Here is a 27,885-nt window from a genome sequence, read left to right as displayed (position 1 = left end):
CGCAACTATATGCGCTTCAAAACAAAAGAGCCACATAACACACAACACGAACTGTAACAGTCAACCAAACTATGTACCCCCCGATCGCTGCAGTATTTAAAAATACAATTTCATACTGTTATACAGTCAACTTTGATAATTAATAACTTGGCTTTGGTGCATAGTTCCAGGCTCAGACCACTTGCCCCTTGTTCTAATAGATGTGTACTATCACCACACAAAAATCTGTGTACTTTTACTGTACAGTTTAGGATTTATTAGTATTCAAAACTACCATGTCATACTGTATTACAGTCAAATTTGATGATTATTAACTTGGCTTTGGTGCATAGTTCCAGGCTCAGACCACTTTCTCCTTATTCTATTAGAGGTGTACTATCTCCACACAACGATCTGTGTACTTTTACTGTATAGTTTACGTTTTAGCAGTATTTGAAAGTGCTATATCATACTGTAATAAAGTCAACTTTGATAATTAATAACTTTGGTTTGACTTTGGTGCATAGTTCCAGACGCAGACCACTTGCCCCTTGTTCTAATAGATGTGTACTATCACCACACAAAGACCTGTGTACTTTTACTGTACAGTTTAGGATTTATTAGTATTCAAAACTACCATGTCATACTGTATTACAGTCAAATTTAATGATTAATAACTTGACCTTGGTGCATAGTTCCAGGGCCAGACCACTTTCCCCTTGTTCTACTCGATGTGTACTATCACCACACAAATATCTGTGTATTTTTACTGTATAGTTTAGGATTTAGCAGTACTTGAAAGTACTGTCATACTGTAATACTGTATGGGCTGTATAGTCAACTTTAATGATTAATAACTTGACTTTGGTGCATAGGTCCAGGGTCAGACCACTTTCTCTTTGTTCTACTAGAGATGTACTATCATCCCACAAAGATCTGTGTATTTTTACTGTATAGTTTAGGATTTATTAGTATTCGAAACTACAAGGTAATACTGTAATACTGTATGGGCCGTATGATCAACTTTAATGATCAATAACTAGACTTTGATGCATAGTCCAGGCCCAGACCGGAAAGTGGTCTGGGCCTGGAACTATGCATCAAAGCATTCTCCTTGTTCTACTCGATGTGTACTATCACCACACAAATATCTGTGTACTTTTACTGTACAGTTTAGGATTTATTAGTATTCAAAACTACCATGTCATACTGTTTTACAGTCAAATTTGATGATTATTAACTTGGCTTTGGTGCATAGTTCCAGGCTCAGACCACTTTCTCCTTATTCTATTAGAGGTGTACTATCACCACACAAAGATCTGTGTACTTTTACTGTATAGTTTACGTTTTAGCAGTATTTGAAAGTGCTATGTCATACTGTAATAAAGTCAACTTTGATAATTAATAACTTGACTTTGGTGCATAGTTCCAGACGCAGACCACTTGCCCCTTGTTCTAATAGATGTGTACTATCACCACACAAAGATCTGTGTACTTTTACTGTACAGTTTAGGATTTATTAGTATTCAAAACTACCATGTCATACTGTATTACAGTCAAATTTAATGATTAATAACTTGACCTTGGTGCATAGTTCCAGGGCCAGACCACTTTCCCCTTGTTCTACTCGATGTGTACTATCACCACACAAATATCTGTGTATTTTTACTGTATAGTTTAGGATTTAGCAGTACTTGAAAGTACTGTCATACTGTAATACTGTATGGGCTGTATAGTCAACTTTAATGATCAATAACTAGACTTTGATGCATAGTCCAGGCCCAGACCGGAAAGTGGTCTGGGCCTGGAACTATGCATCAAAGCATTCTCCTTGTTCTACTCGATGTGTACTATCACCACACAAATATCTGTGTATTTTTACTGTATAGATTAGGATTTAGCAGTATTTGAAAGTACTGTCATACTGTAATACAGTCAACTTTGATGATTAATAACTTCACTTTGGTGCATAGTTCCAGGCTCAGACCACATTCCCCCTGATCTACTAGAGGTGTACTATCACCACAAAAAGATCTGTGTACTTTTACTGTATAGTTTAGGATTTATTAGTATTCAAATATACCAGGTAATACTGTAATACAGTCAACTTTGATAATTAATAACTTGACTTTGGAGCATAGTTCCAGGCTCAGACCACATTCTCCTTGTTCTACTACATGTGTGTCAGACTGGAGGCAGGCGGCGGACCCACATGCACAGCACCGAGGCGCGATGATAGTTAAACACAGGTTTATTTAGCAAGGCAGGGTCAGACAGTCCAGGTCATACACAAAAAGGCTCAACAATGAAGTACAAAGAGGGAGCAGGCAATCTCGAGTCCAGTACGCAGGCAAGGTTCGATACACGGAAGATCTTGGTGACGGTACAGACAAGGGATAAGCAAACTCACGGTCAGTTGGTTAGTCCAGGTTCAGGCAGGAAACGACGGTCAGGGAAATCAGGATCAAAAACACTAGGGAACTAGACATGACACGATGGAACGAAGTGTGGAACTAAGGAACTCAGGAAACTCGACAATCTGGCGGGGAACTAAGGACACAGGTGGTGGTTAAATACACAGTGACTTGATTACAGATAGAGTGCAGGTGTGGGTAATGACCAGGTGAAGCAGGGACAGCTGTGACAGGACATGGACCGGAAGTGAAGCTTGAGCAGACACAGAAACCAGGAGACTACCAAAATAAAACAGGAAACAACTAGATACACAAACCCAGATCATGACAATGTGTACTATCACCACACAAAGATCTGTGTACTTTTACTGTACAGTTTAGGATTTATTAGTATTCAAAACTACCATGTCATACTGTATTACAGTCAAATTTGATTATTAATAACTTAGCTCTGGTGCATAGTTCCATGCTCAGACCACTTGCCCCTTGTTCTAATAGATGTGTACTATCACCACACAAATATCTGTGTACTTTTACTGTACAGTTTAGGATTTATTAGTATTCAAAACTACCATGTCATACTGTATTACAGTCAAATTTGATGATTAATAACTTGGCTTTGGTGCATAGTTCCAGGCTCAGACCACTTTCTCCTTATTCTACTAGAGGTGTACTATCACCACACAAAGATCTGTGTACTTTTACTGTATAGTTTACGTTTTAGCAGTATTTGAAAGTGCTATGTCATACTGTAATAAAGTCAACTTTGATAATTAATAACTTGACTTTGGTGCAAAGTTCCAGGCTCAGACCACTTTCTCTTTGTTCTACTAGAGATGTACTATCATCCCACAAAGATCCGTGTACTTTTACTGTACAGTTTCAGATTCATTAGTATTCAAAACTACCATGTCATACTGTATTACAGTCAAATTTGATGATTAATAACTTGACCTTGGTGCATAGTTCCAGGGCCAGGCCACTTTCTCCTTGATCTACTAGAGGTGTACTATCATCCCACAAAGATCTGTGTATTTTTACTGTATAGTTTAGGATTTATTAGTATTCGAAACTACCAGGTAATACTGTAATACTGTATGGGCCACATAATCAACTTTAATGATCAATAACTAGACTTTGATGCATAGTCCAGGCCCAGACCGGAAAGTGGTCTGGGCCTGGAACTATGCATCAAAGCATTCTCCTTGTTCTACTCGATGTGTACTATCACCACACAAATATCTGTGTATTTTTACTGTATAGTTTAGGATTTAGCAGTATTTGAAAGTACTGTCATACTGTAATACAGTCAACTTTGATGATTAATAACTTCACTTTGGTGCATAGTTCCAGGCTCAGACCACATTCCCCCTGATCTACTAGAGGTGTACTATCACCACAAAAAGATCTGTATACTTTTACTGTATAGTTTAGGATTTATTAGTATTCAAATATACCAGGTAATACTGTAATACAGTCAACTTTGACAATTAATAACTTGACTTTGGTGCATAGTTCCAGGCTCAGACCACATTCTCCTTGTTCTACTACACGTGTACTATCACCACACAAAGATCTGTGTATTTTTACTGTATAGTTTAGGATTTATTAGTATTCAAAACTACCATGTCATACTGTAATACAGTCAACTTTGATAATTAATAACTTGACTTTGGTGCATAGTTCCAGGCTCAAACCACTTTCTCTTTGTTCTACTAGAGATGTACTATCATCCCACAAAGATCTGTGTACTTTTACTGTACAGTTTCGGATTCATTAGTATTCAAATCTACCATGTCATACTGTATTACAGTCAAATTTGATGATTAATAACTTGACCATGGTGCATAGTTTCAGGGCCAGGCCACTTTCTCCTTGTTCTACTAGAGGTGTACTATCATCCCACAAAGATCTGTGTATTTTTACTGTATAGTTTAGGATTTATTAGTATTCGACACTACCAGGTAATACTGTAATACTGTATGGGCCGTATAATCAACTTTAATGATCAATAACTAGACTTTGATGCATAGTTCCAGGCCCAGACCGGAAAGTGGTCTGGGCCTGGAACTATCCATCAAAGCATTCTCCTTGTTCTACTCGATGTGTACTATCACCACACAAATATCTTTGTATTTTTACTGTATAGTTTAGGATTTAGCAGTAGTTGAAAGTACTGTCATACTGTAATACAGTCAACTTTGACAATTAATAACTTGACTTTGGTGCATAGTTCCAGGCTCAGACCACTTTCTCCTTGTTCTACTAGAGGTGTACTATAACCACACAAAGACCTGTGTTTTTTACTTATTAGTTAAGGATTTATTAGTGGTACCTAAAAGTACTATGTCATGTTGTAATATGGCCCTTACAGTGGTACCACAATACAAGTACCGCACTACAAACATATCTTAAATAAATTAGAGGAGATTTGATTAAAGTCCGAAGTGCTTTGGAAACCAGAGGATACAAGAGGAGCAAGTCTGATTGTGCAACGGCGCAAACTAGAAGGATGGAGCAGCTACATGGATCCGTATGACGGTGAGGCCAAAACTACATGCGCAGAGTTATATGCAAATTAGCCATGTGCACAGAATTCGAGATTGCTATGCGATATTTGCCTCGTGACAGCGTCATGTCACCTTGAATATGCAGAATTTGCTACCTCAGTGTAATCTGTTGTATTCTGCGTTATCCTTTCTAGTTTATCAACCTAATTCTAACCCCTAATTCTAGAGCGCAATGATACATGTTCATGTGTGTCCTTGCGCTGTGAAAAAACAAATCATTGCGCTCTAATAGGTAGGAGTTAGCGGCCTGCTATTTAGATTAAATGCCGTCTATCTTAAGTTTTGCATATGACAAGCTTCCCAAAAACAAATGACTTCACGAGAAGGGTATGTATAGAATTTTTCAGTATGTTTTGACTGAAAAATAACACATTATTTTCTGATAGGATAGAAAAACTATTCTTACCAGAGACAATATACTGTCAGCAGTTGACGAGCTTCAAGGATCAAAAACCCTTCAAAGCAAAGAACAAAATGACACATTCTGGGGTGAGGTTTGTCAACATTTGGGAATTGCCAGTATAAAACTCCACAAAACAACGAGCCTATTTTCGTCACAGAAAGGTAATTATTTTCAATTTTTCATAGTAGCGATGAAGATATTTTATATCTTCCTGCTGAATATTTAAATGCATGCTTTGGCCCTGCAGCACAAGATAGCGAGTGCTTCTAGAGTTGCAGAACAAGAAGAAGGCAGCACCAGTAACGTACAATCTGTTGGAGGGAGCGCAGCTAAAGCTGAAGCTGATGCTGGCAGCACCAGTAACGTACAATCTGATGGAGGGAGCAAAGCTGAAGCTAAAGTTGATGCTGGTAGCAATTGTGATCATCACAACACTGTGAGTTTGTCGTTTCATCATAGATTGATACTTAAACTGAGTGCAAACTGGCTTCCTACTTTTATCTCCATTTAAATATTTCCATCATCATTGAATGAAGGCATTTAATGAGTACAAAAATCAAAATGTAACCATACAAAGTTAGGTAATGTGAAAACACAAGTGCATACTGTAATAGTGGTAAGATGTCATTTGCCACAGTTTATGGTTTACTTATATGGAATACGCAAAGGTCTCTAACCACTCATTCTGCAGTTTATGGGTAAAAGATAAATCTTCACTACTACTTATATTGCAATAAATGTATAATTAAATGAGTCGAATATTACAGTATTTGGATTCATGCCGTTACAGATGTCTGCTACTGAACTCATCGGTAAACCTTACTTTGTGGAATAAAATAGAAAGAATAAAATAAATAAAAAACAATGCTGACGAAATTTATTTTTGAGTAATCTAATATTGTGCTCTTGTCTTTGTTTGTTTTTGCATTTACAGAACATAATAGTTGGTACTTCAACATCACCATCATCCTTAAATGACAATGAAAATCAAGATATATTTTTTATTCATCCAGTGCCACAAAGACCTTGTTTTTTTTTTATTCCTAAGGCTGACTGGAATCATTTAAGAAGTAAACAACACAAATGTCGTTTCAAAACACTGGACTGGACCAATGTCATTGCGCAAGGGATTCGCAGTGTACACTCGTTTGCAGTTTTGCATTCAAACGACACACTGTGAAAGCAGCTGGGTCTATAAGAACTGGCCCTCTGTTTCCTTGTGCTGGGTATTGTCATTTTGAAGAATGTCCCGTAGAACTCTTTGTAAAAGTTAATTACAAGCTGTCTCTTAAGGCTACTGTGACTTTCAAGGGAAGTGTGGCACAGTTGCAATGTCTTAAAAAGACGGCCTGTACGTGCAAATGACAGATCTACAACGGCAGATGTCCTAAGCACGAAACTACCACATACCCTGTGCTTAGATAATTTAGGGAAGCTGCCTGAGAGTGTGGTAGATTCAGGTTGTAGGGACCAGGTTCCAACTCCAGGCACACTGAAAACTTTGTCCTGGAACAACAAAAAATTGGCACGCGCGCTGCGCGCACCGTCTGCCCGTGTCTCCGCGGCTCAGTGCAGTTCCAGGAGGAGGTCGCGCCGGCCTCAGTTCCTGCTGCAGCACTCGCCGACCTCCAGGAGGAGGCCGCGCCGACTGCAGTCCCTGCCGCAGTTCCTGCCGACCTCCAGGAGGAGGTCGCGCCTGCCGCAGTTCCTGCCGACCTTCAGGAGGAGGTCGTTCCTGTCGCAGCTCCCGCTGCAGTTCCTGCTGACCTCCAGGAGGAGGTCGTTCCTGCTGACCTCCAGGAGGAGGTCGTTCCTGCTGACCTCCAGGAGGAGGTCGTTCCTGCTGACCTCCAGGAGGAGGTTGTTCCTGTCGCAGCTCCCGCTGCGCTGCGTCCGGCGCTGACCGCATCTGCATCGGTTCCTGGTGGTCCGGCGCTGACCGCATCTGCATCGGTTCCTGGTGGTCCGGCGCTGACCGCATCTGCATCGGTTCCTGGTGGTCCGGCGCCGACCACGTCTCCACGCCTGCCCTCGTCGCTGGTTCTGGACCCACGTCTGTCCTGCTCCTTGGTGCCGGCATCCCGCCGGCTTGGATCTCGTCTGCCTGATGGGTGGCCTCGCCGTTGGCGCATCCTGCGGCGGCGATGGCGCTGCCTCCTGCGTCGTCGGCCACCTCGGCTGTCTGGTTCTGGGGGCGACCTCCTTGGTCTCCTGGAGCATCGCCCGCTTGGAAAGCACCGGCGCGTGCGTTGGACCACTGGAGGCGTCCTGTTCAGCCGCCGCCCTCTTGGGACTCCAGCCTTGCCCTGGGAGACGGAATGTGCCGCATCGGCCTGGCGGCTGCACGGCCGAGACTCTCCTCACCACCTCCCTCCGTGAGGAACTATCTGGACTTTGTGTTTTCCCGGTCATAAACTCTCTGTTTCTGTTCTGTTCTGTTCTGTGTGTATTTAGCCACCACCAGTTCCCATAGCCCCTTGCCAGATTGTCAAGTCATAGCACGTCTTTTCAGCGTTTCTCGTATTGTCTCTCGTGTTTTTGATCCCGATTACCCTGACCGCCGAGTCCTGTCTGAACCTTGCCTGTACTTTCGCCTGGATAAGAACCCTGCTTGATCATTTGACCGTAAGTTTGCCTAGTCCTTGTTTGTACCGTCGCCGTGCTCTTCTGTGTACCGAACCCTGCCTGTTTATTGGACCTGAGATTGCCTGCTCCTCGACTGTGCTTTAAACCCGTGCTCCCCTGTGTATGACCTGGACCGTTTAACTCTGATTGTGGAAATAAATCCTGATTCCTTCCTCACCACGTCTGCGCGCTGTGCATTTGGGTCCTCCTCCGTGTGTTCTGACAGGTAAGCCTACTGTTTTGGGTTCTGTAAGAGCTATTTCCCTGTTTTTTTAGGGAAATGAGATAAATCAAGGAGCAATGTCTAAACAGGTGATCTTGGACGTCATGGAACCGGGCCAGTCTATGAAAGATTTACACAGAGGTTCAACAGAGCAGCCCAGAAAACAACTCAAGTAAAGCCATTTAAAAAATACTACATATTACTTAAAAATGCATTTTTCAATTTAAAATGTGACTTATATAATACCCTGAAATATAAATATATAAAGCATGTTGAAAAAATTTACTGCAATCATATCAATTCCAGAATTACTCTCAAGACAACCACACACAGGGCATTATGGAGAAAAGTCAGTGGGACCTTAAGAGTATACGTTTTCAAAGAAGACGACTTACCCAATTGGATGACTTTGCGGTGACTTACAAGATGACCCTGAATGGTCTTTTGAGAGAGTTCAGAGATTCATTAAAGGGCAAGCAAAGGGTACAAAAAGCTCAGAAGTATATACTTCAGTATATACTTATTAAAATGTCATTTTTCAAACGCGATAGTGTATACTGTAATTATCATTGATAAAAGATTCATAATTTACAAACTTGCATTTCACTGCAGTATTTGTTGTTTGTAGATATATCTACTAATCAATAATCAATAAATAACTCTCCAACATTTTGATAATACATTTTCCATGTAGGTTTGATTCCAGGCTCTATGCCATAACATAAGGCGAAATTTTAATATCATTTGGTTTTATGTCATAGAGATATCATGTAGATGAGGAGAAATGGAACCAAAGGAGACAGAGGAAGTGAGCTGTCTATGTGAGCCCTTTAGTCAAACTCTTTGTAATGCAAAAGATGAAGGTAATTATCTGTGTAGATTATTACATTTTTAGTCACATGTGCAGAACATACACATGTATTTACATATTTGTTTCGTCACATGCATTATTTTCACTCAGACCTCTGAGAAAAAGATACAAACACAGACACCCACCAAGGAAACAGGAGAAGAGGCCCATCAAGATGACAGTAATGGACAGGTAAATCGTTTTGACATATTATTAATGCAAAAAGCTTTGATGCACTAACGTAGACCTTAAACATTTCATTTGGTAAAGCAGCATGCAGAGACATCTCTGGCAACCACCTTGCATGATGCTGCATCTCAGGTGAGATTGATTCTTCTCTTCTTCACAATTATTTTCTGTCTCAGTGCTTATTTAACTAACAATGTCTATCATATTATGATGATAAATCAGCGATGAGGATAAATCATTATACAAAAATTAATTGCATCCAAAAACTGTATGCAACTGTATAAAACTTTTAAACTTGTTAAATTGTTTTAACACAAACACTTTTGAATGTGTGTTATCCAGCTATCAACATTGTGGCAAAAAGAGGACACAGAAGTGGTGGTATCTGTGGTTCCTTCTCAAATTAGGGGCCAAAGCTTTGTTATTCACCACAGTAAGCTGAGATCACTTCGCTCTCATCAGTGGCTTACAGGAGCGGTACGATGTGTTACAGTGAAAGCAGAACTCTATAATAAAATGCGAACCTCCGTAAATGTCCTATCTATATTAATATTTATACATCTCTTAGATCATTGAGTGCTATCTTCACCACACCGCAGCGAGACTTAATTTGGGAAATACCATGTACATTCTCAACCATTACACTGCCAGTGTGATCCTTTTTGAGGGGATAGAAGCAGTAAGAAGGCACAGCCTGTCAAGGGTAAGTGCTGCTTTTTAAGTTCTTTATTTAATGACAGGCCAGAACATATCCAAGCCCACATATGACTGAAGCACATCGAACCCTTACTTTAAATATACATGTTTTGTTCATATCTGTTAATGATTTTTTTATTGCAGATTGACTTTGGCAAATACAGAGCCATTGTTTAATTTGTAAACATACAAAATGTTCATTGGAAGTTTCTGGTGAGTATTAATGTATAATTACCTTTCATTAAGTTTATTGCCTACAAAATCATAATGTATTTATAATTAGATTATCTGTGTTTTACAATAGTACGTTGATGCAGACCAAAGTAAGGTCTATCTTGTGGATCCTGCAAAAAGTGCCAAAGAACTGGTAGAGTCGGAGCAAGCAGCGAAAAGACTGCGGTACATAATCTAGAGATAAGAGTCATAAAGGAATTGTCTGTAGGTCATTGACTTACAGTCAGTAAAAAGATTCTGATTTTTGCCAAACGTTGCTAAACTGCTAATAATAATAATAATAACAATAATGCTACTATTGCAGTGACTATTTCAACATGAGACGGGCCTGCCACAGCAAAACTGACTGGGTGGATAAAAAATGGAAGGGGGCAATTATGCATCACCCAGTTCAGAAAGATAGCAGTAGCTGTGGGGTCATTGTGATTATGGTAAGCAAAAAATGGTTTAGTCCATGCATGATTTCCTACAAGTAGTGTCACTCATAAAAATTAAAACTTGTGTCTAAATTATGTTATTTAGATGGCCAGGTTAGTGATGGAGGCCTTCCCAAATATGCCAAGTATGGACTTCAAACCGACAAGAAAACAAATGGCACAAGAACGCACAAACATAGCGTGTGAAATATTTCACGCTTCTGGTGTGTTACATTGTCTTTGTATTGTTATCAGTCTGTATTGTAAAAAGACAATATTGCATTAATTCTATTAATGAATATCTTAATATATACAATTTGTTTTAACATTTTAGTGTTCAACACAGACATTAACTGTGCTATGTGCTCAACCACAAAGCCACCAGGATCAGGACCAGCCTTTACAGACTGGGTAAAGTACTTGTGTTGCCTTTAAGGCAATCTTTAATTTATGTATATTTTTTCCTAAATTTGTATTTAAGTTTGTTTGATGCAAAGTGTTCATCTCAAATGTTTATAAGTATGTGTATGATAATATAAAATTGTTTCTCTTAGGACAAATCGCTAATTTGAGAAGTTTATATAATCTCGCGATATGTGTTAAGTGACTTCCGGTTTGCGGGAGATCGCGTTAGTAATTTCCTGTTTACGACGGGATACGGGAGAAACTAGGCACATGCGACCGTCATGTGAATCTCTTGCCATCCGCTAAGAAATACCATAGACGCAATGCCGTAAGTTTGTATTTTTTGATGGTTCATACTATAAACGCTATATTTGCGTATGTATGTGTTAAAACGAGAAAGCATACAATGTTGTATTTGATTGATATTCAGTCTTAAAAGTTTCGGTGACAGTATTCAAAGACTGAATGTTTTCCTTTTGTATTGTGTTTTTACAGTTTTTACCAAATTACCATATAAAGTGAAGAGAAGAAAATAAACGACACTTTTATGAAGTGAATCCTCTTCATTTGACGTCTGGTTAGCTCCGTGTTTAGTTTAGAGTTTCAACACTCTGGACAAGAACACTAGAGTAAAAAGGCATAAACTTCACATATTTCTACAAGCAACAAAATGGCTAGCAGACAAAGCTCCAAGTCATCAAGCAGCAAGAGTGGCTTGACGCATTCGTCCACAGCAAGTGCAGCTGCCATCGCTAGAGCTAAAGCAGAAGCTGCCAAAGTACGAGCGTCATATGCTAGCAAAGAAGCTAAGCTAAAGATGGAAAAGGCTGCCAGAGAAGCAGAAAGTCTTACAAGAGACGCACAGAATCAGTTGGAAAGGGTAAGGATCGATGCAGAGATAGAAGTGCTGAATCTACAGAGAGAGGCTGATGCAGCTATAGCAGAAGCAGATGCATTAGAGAATCCTGGAGGACTGAGGGTTTTAGATACAGCTGGAGAATCTGTCTCAGAAAGAGTAAAGGAGGAACGCATAAAGGAATATGTGGATTCACAAAACGACCTTCAACGACAATCACATCCTCCAAACCTGCCTGCAAGCATCCCATCTCACACAGATGCAAAGGAAAACCAAGTAAAACTGCACTTACCTGCAAAAGAGGACTTCCAACTAAATCCTACACAAGAATTAAGGACCCACAATGGCAACAGCTTCGATGAGAAGATATCAAGCCCCATCATGAATGCTGATGCATCGCCATACACACCACGGTATATTCCATCGTCTGCCCGACAGCCGGATCCAGAACCTGTGGCACTCTATCTAGCACGGAGAGATTTGGTTAACTCAGGGCTGTACCAGTACGACGATAAGCCTGAAAATTATCGTGCCTGGTACTCTTCATTCTCCGGTGCTGTTAACGGTCTCCAGCTCACATCAGCCCAGGAACTGGACCTCATGACTAAGTGGCTAGGAAAAGACTCCAGTGAACTGGTAAAACGCATTCGCTCAGTCCATGTAAATAACCCCAGATTAGCCTTAATTAAGGCATGGGAGAGGCTACAAGAGTCTTATGCAGCTCCAGAAATCCTAGAAAACTTGCTGTTTCAGCGATTAGAGAGGTTTCCCAAGATTACTGCTAAAGACAACATAAAGTTAAGAGAATTAGGAGATTTGCTGCAGGAAATTGAAGGTGCTAAAGAAGATGGCTACCTCACAGGCCTGACATACTTGGACACTCCACGGGGAATAGCACCAATTGTGGAAAAACTTCCATTCGGTCTTCAAGAGAGGTGGGTCTCTATTGGTTCTTTTTACAAAGAAGAGAACTTTGGTCGCTTTCCACCCTTTGAGCACTTTTGCAAGTTTGTGTGCCATGAAGCAAAGAAGAGAAATGACCCCAGTTTCATGTGTCAGTCCAGCCCCACAACTCATTCCAAACCAGCTAAGTATACCTCAAACCATTTCATCCCAAACAAACCAGTCTCTGTGCACAAAACAAATGTTTCTATCACCAATACTGATCCTAACAAGAACTGTCCACTACATAACAAACCTCATCCACTTAAGAAATGCAGAATGTTCCGGAACAAACCCTACAGTGAGAGGAGGACAATCCTCAAAGAGAAAGGAATATGTTTCAAATGCTGCTCTTCTACTTCCCATTTAGCCAAAGCCTGCATGTCAGCTGTGAAGTGTTCTGAATGCAGTAGTAGCTATCACGATGCAGCAATGCACCCTGACTCATCATACCAAACAATCAAGGCTCCCTCAACGGCTCAAGAAGACGGCGGGGAGGGGGAAGAGCAAACAGATGCCATCAACACAAGCTGCACAGAAGTCTGCGGCCCAGGTCAGTGGAACCGCTCATGCTCAAAGATATGTCTTACTAAGATTTATCCAAAAGGCGCTCAGGACAAAGCCATTAAAGCTTATGTAATATTGGATGATCAAAGTAATCGCTCACTAGCTAGGTCAGAGTTCTTCGAACTGTTTAATATAGAGAGCAGTCCATGCTTCTACTACCTCAAAACTTGTTCTGGAGTCACAGAAACATCAGGCAGAAAGGCTGAGGGATTCCAGATAGAGTCACTCGACGGCAAAGTCGTCATCTGTCTCCCTCCACTCCTAGAATGCAACGACATCCTGAACAACCGTTCAGAGATTCCAACTCCAAGTGCAATCATGCACCAACCCCATTTAAGAGACATTGCTAAACACGTCCCAGACTTAGATCCAGATGCAAAAATACTACTGCTACTGGGAAGAGATGTCATTAGAGCACATAAAGTCAGAGAGCAGATTAATGGACCACACAACGCACCCTTTGCACAACGTCTGGACCTTGGCTGGGTGGTTGTTGGAGATGTGTGTCTCGGGAACGTGCACAAACCCATGGTAAAGACATTCAAAACCAACGTGCTAGAGAACGGCCGACCTTCAATATTTCAGCCTTGCACCAGCTTCATACACGCCAGAGAAGCACGGCATGATTATGACCAGCGATGCAGTGTTAATGAAAAAATGCTAGGACAGTCTGTGTTCATCCAAACAGAACATGACAACAAGAATGGATGCAAAGGTCTACAGAGACGAAGATAACAGTTGGGTTGCGCCATTGCCTTTCAGAGAACCCAGACAGCGTTTGCCAAATAACAAAGAGCAAGCAATTAGTCGATTCACTTCCCTGAAACGAACAATGAAAAGGAAACCAGAGATGCAGCAACAGTATGTGGAGTTCATGGGAAGGATATTTGCCAATGGACATGCTGAGGTGGCACCTCAACTGAAAGAAAATGAGGAATGCTGGTATCTCCCAACATTTGGAGTTTATCACCCACAGAAACCCAACCAGATCAGAGTGGTTTTTGATTCTAGTGCACAGTGGTCTGGCACCTCACTCAACGATGTGCTTCTTAAAGGTCCTGATCTAAATAACAGTCTCCTAGGTGTTCTGTTACGGTTCAGGAAAGAGAAGGTTGCAGTTCTTGCTGACATCCAGCAAATGTTTCACTGTTTCCTAGTACATGAAGACCACAGAAACTTCTTACGATTTCTTTGGCACAAGGATAATGACATCAACAAGGAGGTTGTCGAGTACAGAATGAGAGTCCACGTCTTCGGTAACAGTCCGTCGCCTGCAGTTGCTGTCTATGGGCTAAGAAGAGCCATAAGGGAAGGTGCACAAAGGTATGGCGAGGACACTGTTAAGTTTGTGGAAAGACACTTTTATGTCGATGATGGCCTAATATCAGTGTCAACTGAAGCTGAAGCAATTGATCTTCTGAAACGAACACAGGCTTCACTCGCAGAGTCTAACCTGCGTTTGCACAAGCTCGTTTCAAACTGTCAGGCAGTCACAGAGGCCTTCTCACCAGAAGACTGTGCAGTGGTGAAGAACTTGGATTTGAGTGGAAAAGACACACCCACACAGCGAAGTTTAGGTCTTCTGTGGGAAATCAGAACGGACACATTCACCTTCTCAGTGCCACCAAATAACAAGCTATTCACTCGTCGAGGTGTTCTGTCTACTGTGAGTAGCATTTTCGATCCTCTGGGCCTGATTGCTCCGGTCACAATCCAGGGAAGAGCAATTCTAAGAGAACTTACCTCCGAGCAGTCTGACTGGGACACACCCCTGCCTGCAGATAGGCTAAACCAATGGGAGGCGTGGAGAAATTCACTTCAAGATCTAAAGCAGCTTCATGTCCCACGTATTTATACTGCGGCTTCACCCAGTGAAACAACATACAAAGAACTGTGTGTGTTCTCAGATGCTTCAGTCAAAGCTATAGGTGCAGTAGCATATTTAAGAACAGTTCAAGAACACGGCCATGTCGAGGTGGGATTCATCATGGGTAAGGCGAAGCTGGCACCACAATCTGTCCCAACAGTCCCAAGACTTGAGCTCTGTGCAGCCGTCTTAGCAGTTGAAATGGCTGATCTCATACAAGACGAGCTGGATCTGGAACTGGATGCTGTCAAGTTTTACACAGACAGCAAAGTGGTTCTTGGTTACATCTGTAACGAATCAAAACGATTCTATTTGTACGTCCATAATAGAGTCCAGCGAATTCGCATGTCATCAAGGCCAGAACAATGGAATTACGTCCATACAGAGAAGAACCCTGCTGACCATGCTTCAAGATCCGTGCCTGCATCTCATCTTGCTCAGACCTCATGGTTTACAGGACCTGACTTCCTCCGTAAGACACCTGTGGAAGAAACACAACCCAGTCCATCATTTGAGTTAATCGAACCAGAAACGGATGTGGAAATTCGACCAGAAGTAAGGACCTGTGCTACCTTTCTGGACAGCAAAGTGCTAACATCTGAACGCTTTCAGCGATTCTCTACCTTTACCTCATTGGTAAGAAGCATAGCATCACTTATCCACATTGCCAAATCATACAATCACTCAGTTCAAAACAGCAAATGCAAGGGATGGCACATATGTAACTTACCGCATACTCAAGAGGAACGTGACCAAGCCAAGGACGTTATCTTCAAAGCAACGCAAATTTCAGCTTTTGCCAAGGAACGTGCAGCCTTGCACACCAACAAAATGATACCTACCAACAGCTGTTTAAGGACACTCAATCCAATCCTGGATAATGGTCTTCTTGTTTTAGGAGGACGCCTTAAATATTCAGGCCTCACATCTGTGGAAAAGAACCCAATAATCCTGCCGAAGCGCAACCACATCTCTGTGCTGCTCACACGTTATTACCATGAGCAAGTGAAACACCAAGGTCGCCATCTGACAGAAGGTGCCATCAGGGCCGCTGGTTTGTGGATTTTGGGAGGCAAAGCTCTGGTCAATTCAGTGCTTCATAAATGTGTGATCTGCCGCAAACTGCGAGGAAAACAGGAAGAGCAACATATGTCAGATCTGCCACCTGAACGACTCCAAGTCTGCCCTCCATTTACATATGTAGGACTAGACGTTTTTGGGCCATGGTCTGTCAACATCAGACGTACTAGAGGAGGACAAGCGGGAAGCAAAAGATGGGCTATCATGTTCAGTTGCATGAGTTCACGAGCAGTCCACATCGAGGTCATCGAGTCTATGGACACGTCCAGCTGCATCAACGCCCTCAGGCGTTTCTTCGCACTCAGAGGCCCTGCAAAGCAGTTACGATCTGACTGTGGCACTAACTTCATCGGTGCAAGCAAAGAACTGGGCATGGACAAAAGGATGCATAGTTACCTGAGTGAACAGGGTTGCACATGGGTATTCAACCCACCCCATGCCTCTCATATGGGAGGTTCCTGGGAACGAATGATAGGCATCGCTAGAAGAATCCTCGACTCAATGTTTTTACAGCAGAACATTCGACTAACACATGAGGTACTGTGCACACTGATGGCAGAGGTTACAGCCATTATGAATGGACGGCCGCTTACACCTGTGTCTTCAGATCCAGAAAACCCCTTCATTCTTTCTCCGTCGATGCTCCTCACACAGAAAGTAGGAGTTCCGCCTCCATTAGGGGAGTTTTCAGACAAAGATCTACACACAAAGCAGTGGAGACAGGTTCAGACCCTAGCAGATCAGTTCTGGACTCGTTGGAAAAAGGAATAACTGCACACTCTGCAACGCAGACAGAAGTGGACGGAAATTCGAAGGAACCTTCAAGTCGGAGACTTGGTCCTACTAAAGGATAAACAGGTTGCACGCAACTGCTGGCCCATGGCCAGAGTCACTGCCACATTCCCTGGTAAAGACGAACATGTCAGGAAAATCGAGTTGCAAACAACAGAGGGAGGAAACCCAAAGACTTTTCTGAGACCTGTAGGAGAGGTTGTTCTACTCATGTCTAAAGACTGAAGTAATAACTGTTTGATTTGTTCTGATGTTCAGTGACCTTACAAAGGTCAGACGGGGAGTGTGTTGCCTTTAAGGCAATCTTTAATTTATGTATATTTTTTCCTAAATTTGTATTTAAGTTTGTTTGATGCAAAGTGTTCATCTCAAATGTTTATAAGTATGTGTATGATAATATAAAATTGTTTCTCTCAGGACAAATTGCTAATTTGAGAAGTTTATATAATCTCGCGATATGTGTTAAGTGACTTCCGGTTTGCGGGAGATCGCGTTAGTAATTTCCTGTTTACGACGGGATACGGGAGAAACTAGGCACATGCGACCGTCATGTGAATCTCTTGCCATCCGCTAAGAAATACCATAGACGCAATGCCGTAAGTTTGTATTTTTTGATGGTTCATACTATAAACGCTATATTTGCGTATGTATGTGTTAAAACGAGAAAGCATACAATGTTGTATTTGATTGATATTCAGTCTTAAAAGTTTCGGTGACAGTATTCAGAGACTGAATGTTTTCCTTTTGTATTGTGTTTTTACAGTTTTTACCAAATTACCATATAAAGTGAAGAGAAGAAAATAAACGACACTTTTATGAAGTGAATCCTCTTCATTTGACGTCTGGTTAGCTCCGTGTTTAGTTTAGAGTTTCAACACTCTGGACAAGAACACTAGAGTACTGTTTTTGTTTTCAGCAACGGAGGCTTGTTATGATTCTGTTTTCTGTAGTGTTTAAATATTACAAGGTGCAAGAATTGGAACAGAGGGGGCAATAACTGATCACTGTCATTTTCTGGTCATGTTAAGGTGCAGTGACTGTTCTATTACTCCTTGTATTTTGGCAGAGTTGCTGTCCAAGGAATGTCTGGGATACACTCCAGGAAACAGACATTTACTTTTGAGTAAACACTTATTGTTGGCCAGTGGTATCAGGCCAGAAGTTAGAACGAAACCAGATGTCTAGCTGACGTAGGATCAGGGTCTATAAGCTCGTGCCTCAGCCCTCAGACCCACGGACCGATGGACGACTTGCTGTCATGGACATCGGGGTTCTCAGGCTTTACACTCCTGCAGGAGACCAGGCGACTTCTCACTGCTGCTCTGTCCTTTCTTCCTTGCTGATAATATTATGTCACCACTTGTCATAAAATTAAGATGTATCTGTTTAAACGTTAATGTAGTGGTGGTTTGAGTTTGTCCATTTCAATCTGGCAGCTGTAGATTTACTACACTATACAATGGTCATTCATGTGCCCTTTTACAGATACAGGATGATGGCTGTTGCCAGTGGTATCACGCACAGTGCCTAAACGTAGATAAAGACACCGTTAAAAAAGCAGCAAGTGAAGACTGGAATTGCTGTCTTTGTAAATAATTTATTAGCCATGAAAAAGTAACAGGATGTATCCTATCTGTCTCACCGCATTTCTCATTTTTGCATAAAGTTGTATTTGTGTGTTCCACACAAATGTTCAGTTTTTGACTGTGTTCCCTTATATATATAAATTTGTGTGTGTGCGTGTGTGTGTGTGCGCGTGTGTGTGTGTAAAACACTGAACATGATTAATAACTTTTGTTGTTGCTGGAGAAAAACGTTAAAAGTCACACGTTCACTTTTGTGTCCAACAGATGTTAATAAATGGGTTTAATGTCTGTATTCCTGCCCAGCCTTACTTACTGTTCTTTATATAAAAACATGACACGTCTAGTAGAACAAGGAGAAAGTGGTCTGGGCCTGGAACTATGCACCAAAGTCAAGTTATTAATCATCAAAGTTGACTTTATTACAGTATGACATGGTAGTTTTGAATACTAATAAATCCTAAACTGTACAGTAAAAGTACACAGATCGTTGTGTGGTGATAGTACACATGTATTAGAACAAGGGGCAAGTGGTCTGAGCCTGGAACTATGCACCAAAGTCAAGTTATTAATGATCAAAGTTGACTTTATTACAGTATGACATAGCACTTTCAAATACTGCTAAAACGTAAACTATACAGTAAAAATACACAGATATTTGTGTGTTGATAGTACACCTCTAGAAGAACAAGGAGAATGTGGTCTGAGCCTGGAACTATGCCCCAAAGTCAAGTTATTAATCATCAAATTTGACCGTAATACAGTATGACATGGTAGATTTGAATACTAATAAATCCTAAACTATACAGTAAAAATAGATAGAACTTTGTGTGGTGATAGTACACATTTAGTAGAACAAGGGGAAAGTGGTCTGAGCCTGAACCTATGCACCAAAGTGAAGTTACACGATCCTGTAGATAAGGACGATGTATTAATTCACACGGCATTGAATTTACGCCGCAAGAGGATTTTGACACCACAAGTTAATTTTTGTCATATCACCGTGCATATTTATTTTAGCGGTACCGTTTTTCTCGAGACTCCATAAAACATAATAATAATCTTATTTACCCATATGTCACACACCCGTCGTGGCCGTGCTTTTACATCCGAACAGATTCTTGGTGTTGCGTTACCTTTTTTTTGCAAATGGTAGTTTTCTTTATAACATTGGAGATGCTGAGCACATTAGTGAGGCCACTGTACGTAGAATAGTTCGACCTCAAGCGCTTTCCTTGACACAAACTCAACAACAAATGAGTTAATAAAATCTTGCTGTGACCTGAAATAAACTAATAAATGTGCAGGTGCACTGACTACTCTTTCTAATGGTCACTGTAACTGACGTATCATTGTTTACACCACCAAGATCATATGCGATGCTGCACACTTTCAACATGGCTGTAATGTTTTCACACAGTTAAATCTTTTGACTTCTACTCAGCCAACAGAAAGAAGGCAGAGGCTAGAACAACTGGTGGAGGACCTGCACCACTAAATCGTCTGTTTTTTCAGTTACCAGTTAAGGAGTTGTATTAACTGAATCTCAAGGAAATGTTATACTTGGACCGTCAGATTGAAAAGACAGATCTAGAAATTGAAATTCTCAAACAAAAGCTGGAGGTGAGTGTATAGTTAAAGGTGAATTTTATGAATTATTGGAAGAATCATAAAATCTAACAATTGCCTTTGTATTTGTAGGAAATGAAGAAAACCAAATAAATTGTGATTTGCATTTATTCAGTTTCTTTTATTGGTGGTGGTGGTGGTGATGGCTGATTAAGACATTAAAGCAAATCACATCTCTGACTGTCCATCCACTCTGCAAATCACTGTGATGGAAGGAGTCTTCCTCAGGGTCTTGTATTTGTAGGGCAGGGTGTTGCTCCCCTCTAATAATTGAAATAATGTGGAGAACAACTGTAATGGAAAAATTTTGCCTTTGTGCTATTTCTTATCCAACACACTCGTCATGTGCTGGTTAGGTGCAATACCGAACTGAACATTCTTACACAAACAACTAATCCCTTGCGCCCTGTCGTACATCAAGTCTAAACATCTGATGTTCCATTTGACTGACTAATAATTTGTGATATATGTTTGTCTTTTACACCCGGACTCTGGCTCCATCCTATCTGACTCCCCACCAGACCCAAGGCTGTTAAAGCCAATGCATCTTGTCTTGGAAGCTCGGTGTTCCTTCCTTTGGATAACAAGACATGATGATGCAGAAATGAGAAAGCAAACATTCTCACTCACAGTGAGATAAGGTGGCACAAACAATTCCATTGCTGTAGAGAGACATTCCACCAGAGCCAGAGGAAGGGGTTAAAAGGCAGAGAGGCTCTTTGCATCACACCTTCGTGGTGTGTGCACTGATCTCCCCAGCTGGTTTTTGGTTTGTTGATGTGCACGATCAACATCCATGCTTTTTATTTGCTTTCCCCATTATTTTTATTTTCTTTATTATTTCAATAAATCGCACAAAAGGACAACTCTCTCATCTGCTTCTTTATTGAAAATTTCCACCACAACAACACATGTCATAGGCCTCTCAGGTGTTACCCTGAGATGACGTAGACACTGAAGACGTGCTTTAAACAGGCCTACGGTCATTTCCACCCAGGCTCTTGTTCTGCAGGGCCAAATTAAAGCACTGCTGGGGGCCTGCTTCAGGTTCTGGGTGAGGGGTCAGTAGTGTGGGCTGGCATGGGTGACCCCTATCTCCAGCAGAAAGCCGTCAATCTCTCCTACTGTATAAGAATGTTCTCATTACTTTAGTGCTGTGTAGAAGTGCTCCTGTGAGTGTGAGTGCATGCATTGAAATAAGTCTATAGGACATACGTGTACTTACCACAGTGCAGTCTGTTACTTAGGGTTGACTCACGATATATTCATGAGTCATGACCAGAGCTGGGCCACTTGTGTAGCATCACATATGATCTTGGTGGTGTAAACAATAATACATGTCAGTTACAATCAGCATTAGAAAGAATAATTAGTGCACCTGCAAATTTATTAGTTTATTTCAGGTCACAGCAAAATGTTATTAACTGATCATTTTTCCGATTAGCGTCACTGAAACTAATTAAATACCACATACCTGCAATCCTGTGAAACTCCTCTATAATGGTTCTGAGGAGTTTGTGTCGAGGAAAGCGCTTGAGGTCGAACTATTCTACATACAGTGGCTTTACTAATGTGCTCAGCATCTCCAACGTTATAAAGAAAACTACTGTTTGCAACAAAAAACGTAACGCAACACAGGGGCCCGTTTCAAGAAGGAGGTTTTGTGGAAACTCTGAGTTTGTTAACCCCGAAATGAGGAAAACTCAGTTTTCGGTTTCAGAAAGCGAGGTTACTTAAACCCGTAACGCGGGGTAAGTTTAAACCCGTTTCAAGAAGCGAGGTAACCGAAACCCAGAGTCAGTTACTATGGCAACTTACTCTGTGAACCAAACCTGGTCGCGAGCAGGTTTTATTCGGGAAACCCTGAGTTTTCTTTCGGTCTCCGCCCCTTTTTAAAGTGAACACTGCGCGAAGGAAACAGGTAAAATCTATGAATGTACTGAAAGATTAAACGAGGTATTTAAAGAGACCAAAATGCCACGTCCGTTTCTAGAGGATCCTGTAGATGAGGAGGCTGTATTAATTCGCACAGCATTGAATTTACGCCGTGAGAGGATTTTGACGCGACGAGTTAATTTTCTGTCATATCACCTTGCAATTATTTTTGAGCGGTACTGTTTTTCTCTAGACTCCATAACGTATATTAATAATCTTATCCACCCATACATCAGACACGTCGCCCGTCGTGGCCGTACTTTTACATCCGAGCAGATTCTTTATTTTGCGTTACGTTTTTTTGCAAACGGTAGTTTTCCTTATAACGTTGGAGATGCTGAGCACTTTAGTGAAGCCACTGTATGTAGAATAGTTCGACCTCGCGCGCTTTCCTTGCCACAAACTCATCAGAGCCATTAAAGAGGAGTTTCACAGGATTGCAGGTAATTCTTTCAGTTAGGCTAATCTGAAAAACGATCAGTTAATCACATCTTGCTGTGACCGCTGGAAATAAACTAATAAATGTGCAGGTGCACTGACTACTCTTTGTAATGGTCAAAGACTACATCATACTGTAACTGACATGTATCATTGTTTACAGCACCAAGATCATATGTGATGCTGCACATATAACAAACGTGGAGGCCAAGTGGCCCGGCTCTGTTCATATATTCATGAATATATCGTGAGTCAACCCTAAGTAACAGGCTGCACTGTGGTAAGTACATGTAGGTCCTATACACTTATTTCAATTTATACACTACACACTCACAGGAGCACTTCTACACAGCACTAAAGTAATGAGAACTTTCTTACAGTAGGAGAGATTGACGGCTTTCTGCTGGAGATAGAGGTCACCCATGCCCACACTACTGACCCCTCACCCAGAACCTGAAGCAGGCCCCCAGCAGCGCTTTAATGTGGCCCTGCAGAACAAGAGCCTGGGTGGAAATGACCGTAGACCTGTTTAAAGCACGTCTTCAGTGCCTACGTCACCTCAGGGTAACACCTGAGAGGCCTGTGACATTAAGGTGACATGTGTTGTTGTCCACATTATTGCAATTATTAGAGGGGAGGAACACCCTGCCCTACAAATACAAGACCCTGTGGAAGACTCCTTACATCACAGTAATCTGCAGAGTTTCACAGTATCAATGCACCTGTCAGGTTCCGGCTCTGTTATCAGGTTTATTTTGAAGGCACCTTGCTTCTCTGTCATATCATCATGTTTTGGGTTCCAGTTTCCACTTCCTGTCTTTATTTTGGTAGTCTCCCGGTTTCTGTTTTCGGTTCCAGCTTTACTTCCGGTCCCCATTAGTCACACCTGCTCCGTATCAAGTAATCACTTCTTGTATTTAACCACCACCTGTTTCCTCAGTTCCCCGCCAGATCGTCGTATGTATGCCAGACTACCCTTTCCAGCATTTAGTTATCCTGTTCATGTGTTTTGATCCAGCTCCGTTTTCTGACTCCTGATTCTCGCCTGCTCCCTGATCGGTACTTTTGCTTGGACAGCTCTGGAAATACGAACCTGACCGCCCGACTACGAGACGCCCTGCTCCCTCACGGTACTGTAAAACTGCTATCTTCGGTTACTGAATCTCTGCCTGCCCCTGGATCCGTACCCGCCTGCCCCACCGATACCGAAGCCCCTTGATTGACTGTGCATGACCTGGACTGTCTGTGTTTCTGAATAAACCGTTTAACCCTACGTTCTGCCTGTGGTCTCCGTGCTGTGCATGTGGGTCCTTTCGTCTGCCGTTGCGTGACAGAACGATCTGGCCAGACTTGGACCCAGCCAGCGCCCAGCCTTCACCCCGGTCAGCCGCCGCTGTCTCTTCTTTTTTCCCTCTCTGTTTGGCTCCGTGTACAAGCCGCTCACCAGAGCAATGGACCTCGTTTACCTAAGTTTACCGGAGGACATCCGTGGCGATCTCCAGGGCTTAGCCAGGAGATATGCGGAAGCACCCAGCCCCCAGGTTCGGCTCTCCGTGGTAGAACTGGCCATCGAGATACTGGAGGACGAATACTGGTGGCGTGAGTACCCCGGAGTGCAAGCGTATTTCGATGGGCTCCGACTAACGCGGAGGGACTTGACACGCGCTCTGCGCGTATCGCCTGGCCGCTCCGGCGGTTCCCGTTCCTGACGCCGCTCCGGCGGTTCCCGTTCCTGACGCCGCTCCGGCGGTTCCCGTTCCTGACGCCGCTCCGGCGGTTCCCGTTCCTGTCGCCGCTCCGGCGGTTCCCGTTCCTGACGCCGCTCCGGCGGTTCCCGTTCCTGTCGCCGCGTCGGCGGTTCCCATTCCTGTCGCCGCGCCTGCGGCTACAACCCAAGTTCCAGACGCCGCCGGTTCGGTTCACCACACGGACCCCGCTACAGAGACCCAGCCCCTGCCGCTCTCAGCGCCTCAGACGACGGTCAGCCGCAGGCGCCCCAGACGACGTCGGCGAGGGCACGGGTCTGAGGTTCAGGGCCCAGAGATCTCGGTCGCAGTGCCCGAGCAGCTCTCCCCTCCCGCGGAGGTTCCCCTCAGTTCTCCCACTGACTGTGTTGTGTCGATTGCAGGCATCCCCGCTAGCGTCGCCCGACGGGTCCACCTCCTCTGCTCTCCTCCAGTTGCGTTTCTCTTTGCCCATCTCATGAACACCGCCGATTCGGCAGCAGACCAGGGCACGAGAGAACAATTGTTCGAGGAAGCAGCCGCTCTCGTCCTGAGGGAACCTGTCCTGCGTGAGGTCCTGCAACTCCCGGGTCTGCAGCCAGCAGCCGCTTCATGTCCCACCTCTCAGTCAGGTCAGTCAAGCCATGCTCAGTTTCCAGCCCCAGTCCAGCCGAGCCCAGTTCAGTCTCCAGTCCAGCCGAGCCCAGTTCAGTCTCCAGTCCAGCCGAGCCCAGTTCAGTCTCCAGTCCAGCCGAGCCCAGTTCAGTCTCCAGTCCAGCCGAGCCCAGTTCAGTCTCCAGCCCAGCCGAGCCCAGTTCAGTCGAGCCCAGTTCAGTCGAGCCCAGTTCAGTCGAGCCCAGTCCAGTCGAGCCCAGTCCAGGTTCCAGCCCAGTCGAGCCCAGTTCAGGTTCCAGTCCAGTCGAGCCCAGTTCAGGTTCCAGTCCAGTCGAGCCCAGTTCAGGTTCCAGTCCAGTCGAGCCCAGTCCAGGCTCCAGTCCAGTCGAGCCCAGTCCAGGCTCCAGCCCAGTCGAGCCCAGTTCAGGTTCCAGTCCAGTCGAGCCCAGTACAGTCGAGCCCTGTCCCAGTACAGTCGAGCTCTGTCCCAGTTCGGTCCAGTCACGCTCCTGTCCCAGTTCAGTCCAGTCACGCGCAGGTCTTATCCCAGTCAGAGGACTCCACCTGTCGAACGGGTGCTGTGCACACCCGATCAGGCCCGACGTCTCCTCCGTCGAGCTCGGCAGCTGTAAGCAGTCATGCCGGCTCCGGAGGGGACGCCGTCCCAATTCCTGTCGGCCATGTTGCGGCCGTTCCTGTCGGCCATGTTGCGGCCGTTCCTGTCGGCCATGTTGCGGCCGTTCCTGTCGGCCATGTTGCGGCCGTTCCTGTCGGCCATGTTGCGGCCGTTCCTGTCGGCCATGTTGCGGCCGTTCCTGTCGGCCATGTTGAGGCCGTTCCTGTCGGCCATGTTGAGGCCGTTCCAGTCGGCCTCGGGGGTCGCGCCAGCCGCAGTCCCGACGGACCTCCAGGAGGGGGTCGCGCCCGCCGCAGTCCCGGCGGACCTCCAGGAGGGGGTCGCGCCCGCCGCAGTCCCGGCGGACCTCCAGGAGGGGGTCGCGCCCGCCGCAGCTCCCGTCGCACCTGCATCGGTTCCTGGCGGCCCGGCTCCGGCCGCACCTGCATCGGTTCCTGGCGGCCCGGCTCCGGCCACACCTGCATCGGTTCCTGGCGGCCCGGCCAGACTGCCACGTCTGTTCTCGCTTCGGCAGCTGGACTGGTGGCCTCGCCCTCGGCGCTTCCTGCCGTTTGGGTGGCGCTGCCTCCTGCGGCGCCGTCCGCCTCGGCTTCGCCGTCGTCATGGCCGCTCGCCTGGGGAACGCCCCCTCCTGCCACGACGATGGCGAGGCCTCTGCCGCCGTCGCCCACCACGATCCTGGGACTCCCCTGCTGCCACCCTCCAAAAGAGGGGGGGGTTTTCTGGGCCCCATGGGACCGTTGGGGATGAACTCTGAGCTTCCTGCTTCCGGTTTTATGAACTCCTGATTTGACCCTCCTCCAGTCCTCCCTCCGCCCACCCTGCTTGTCTGCCTTGAGGGGGGGGGATTCGGTCCCTCCTCCTGTGACCACCCTCCGCCCGCCCTGGTTTGGGGGGGGGGGGGCTTCCGTGGGCGCCGTGGAAGACGCCCTAGAGGGAGGGGTACTGTCAGGTTCCGGCTCTGTTATCAGGTTTATTTTGAAGGCACCTTGCTTCTCTGTCATATCATCATGTTTTGGGTTCCAGTTTCCACTTCCTGTCTTTATTTTGGTAGTCTCCCGGTTTCTGTTTTCGGTTCCAGCTTTACTTCCGGTCCCCATTAGTCACACCTGCTCCGTATCAAGTAATCACTTCTTGTATTTAACCACCACCTGTTTCCTCAGTTCCCCGCCAGATCGTCGTATGTATGCCAGACTACCCTTTCCAGCATTTAGTTATCCTGTTCATGTGTTTTGATCCAGCTCCGTTTTCTGACTCCTGATTCTCGCCTGCTCCCTGATCGGTACTTTTGCTTGGACAGCTCTGGAAATACGAACCTGACCGCCCGACTACGAGACGCCCTGCTCCCTCACGGTACTGTAAAACTGCTATCTTCGGTTACTGAATCTCTGCCTGCCCCTGGATCCGTACCCGCCTGCCCCACCGATACCGAAGCCCCTTGATTGACTGTGCATGACCTGGACTGTCTGTGTTTCTGAATAAACCGTTTAACCCTACGTTCTGCCTGTGGTCTCCGTGCTGTGCATGTGGGTCCTTTCGTCTGCCGTTGCGTGACAGCACCTGTGCATTAACTTAATTCCTGTCCAAAATCTTTTGTTTTTAAAAACCATAAAATCATTACTGTTTCCACTAACTAGGTAATATGTGATGCGACCCATCTCATCACTAATGTTGAAGCCAAATGACTAGGGTCAGTGTGTAGCATCTGAGGATGTTGATTTATTGTTTTGCCACAGGAAATAGTTTTGTATATTGAAATTGAACGCACCACAAGAAGGTGCGCTCGAAAGCAAAAAAGGTGGACACAGCGAAGAACGGAAACTAGTACACGAGGAGAGACGTTAAGGAAGAAAGAGGCGAATTATGGCGACTGTATTTTTTGTTTTGTTTGGTTTAGCTCCGGTCAAAGTGGCGATGAGGTGAAGTTTATTGTTTAAAATATAAGTTTAAAAGATTTGTGTCTTCTAAGCTTTCTTAATGGTTGTCGTTTCATTTATTGTATTGGTTTTTGCCTAGCTCTTACGTCAGGTTTGAGGTGACCTCCACAATGAAGAAAGGCTTCAGACCATCAGTTGCGCTTGATTTTTTTGACTGGACGCTCAACAGTGCATGATTCCAGAATCTTCGGGGAGTCATCACTATGCCACACGTTTCAACAGGGTATGTTTTAATTTTCACGACTGTATTGTTTTGAACATTTAAAACATTGCAGAACA

The 27,885-nt window shown here is 44.0% G+C and overlaps 1 protein-coding gene, 2 long non-coding RNA genes and 1 pseudogene across 4 annotated transcripts; 3 read left to right on the top strand and 1 right to left on the bottom strand.

Moving 5' to 3' along the window:
* Positions 1 to 8,990: 8,990 nt before the first annotated feature.
* Positions 8,991 to 9,751, top strand: LOC121201893 (uncharacterized). The gene is made up of 3 exons (XR_008693511.1): positions 8,991 to 9,077; positions 9,176 to 9,385; positions 9,596 to 9,751. It is a non-coding gene; the product is annotated as an uncharacterized LOC121201893 (long non-coding RNA).
* Positions 9,752 to 11,027: 1,276 nt separating this feature from the next.
* On the top strand, positions 11,028 to 17,928 carry LOC114846700 (uncharacterized). Of its 2 annotated transcripts, XM_055505334.1 has the most exons (3): positions 11,028 to 11,332; positions 11,500 to 13,355; positions 13,635 to 17,928. In XM_055505334.1, exons 2-3 carry the CDS (start codon positions 11,675 to 11,677, stop codon positions 14,102 to 14,104), a joined length of 2,151 nt encoding a protein of 716 aa, XP_055361309.1. In that variant the 5' UTR covers positions 11,028 to 11,332; positions 11,500 to 11,674; the 3' UTR covers positions 14,105 to 17,928. The 2 variants fall into 2 exon arrangements, with proteins under 2 accessions (XP_055361309.1, XP_028991510.1); XM_029135677.3 differs by having other exon boundaries at positions 11,500 to 17,928.
* On the top strand, positions 14,107 to 17,928 carry LOC114846699 (uncharacterized; annotated as a pseudogene).
* Positions 17,929 to 21,280: 3,352 nt separating this feature from the next.
* LOC129603553 (uncharacterized) lies at positions 21,281 to 22,679 on the bottom strand. The gene is made up of 3 exons (XR_008693510.1): positions 21,795 to 22,679; positions 21,546 to 21,634; positions 21,281 to 21,444 (listed from the first exon to the last, which is right to left on the bottom strand). It is a non-coding gene; the product is annotated as an uncharacterized LOC129603553 (long non-coding RNA).
* Between the last annotated feature and the right edge of the window lie 5,206 nt (positions 22,680 to 27,885).

The sequence above is a fragment of the Betta splendens genome, chromosome 21 (genome assembly GCF_900634795.4).
Source record: "Betta splendens chromosome 21, fBetSpl5.4, whole genome shotgun sequence".
Lineage (NCBI taxonomy): Eukaryota > Metazoa > Chordata > Actinopteri > Anabantiformes > Osphronemidae > Betta > Betta splendens.
This window is presented reverse-complemented; position numbering and strand designations above follow the sequence as displayed.

What these genes read in the sequence shown, in the direction of transcription:
- LOC114846700 (XM_029135677.3), top strand. Translation starts at nt 11,675, where the DNA reads ATGGCTAGCAGACAAAGCTCCAAGTCATCAAGCAGCAAGAGTGGCTTG.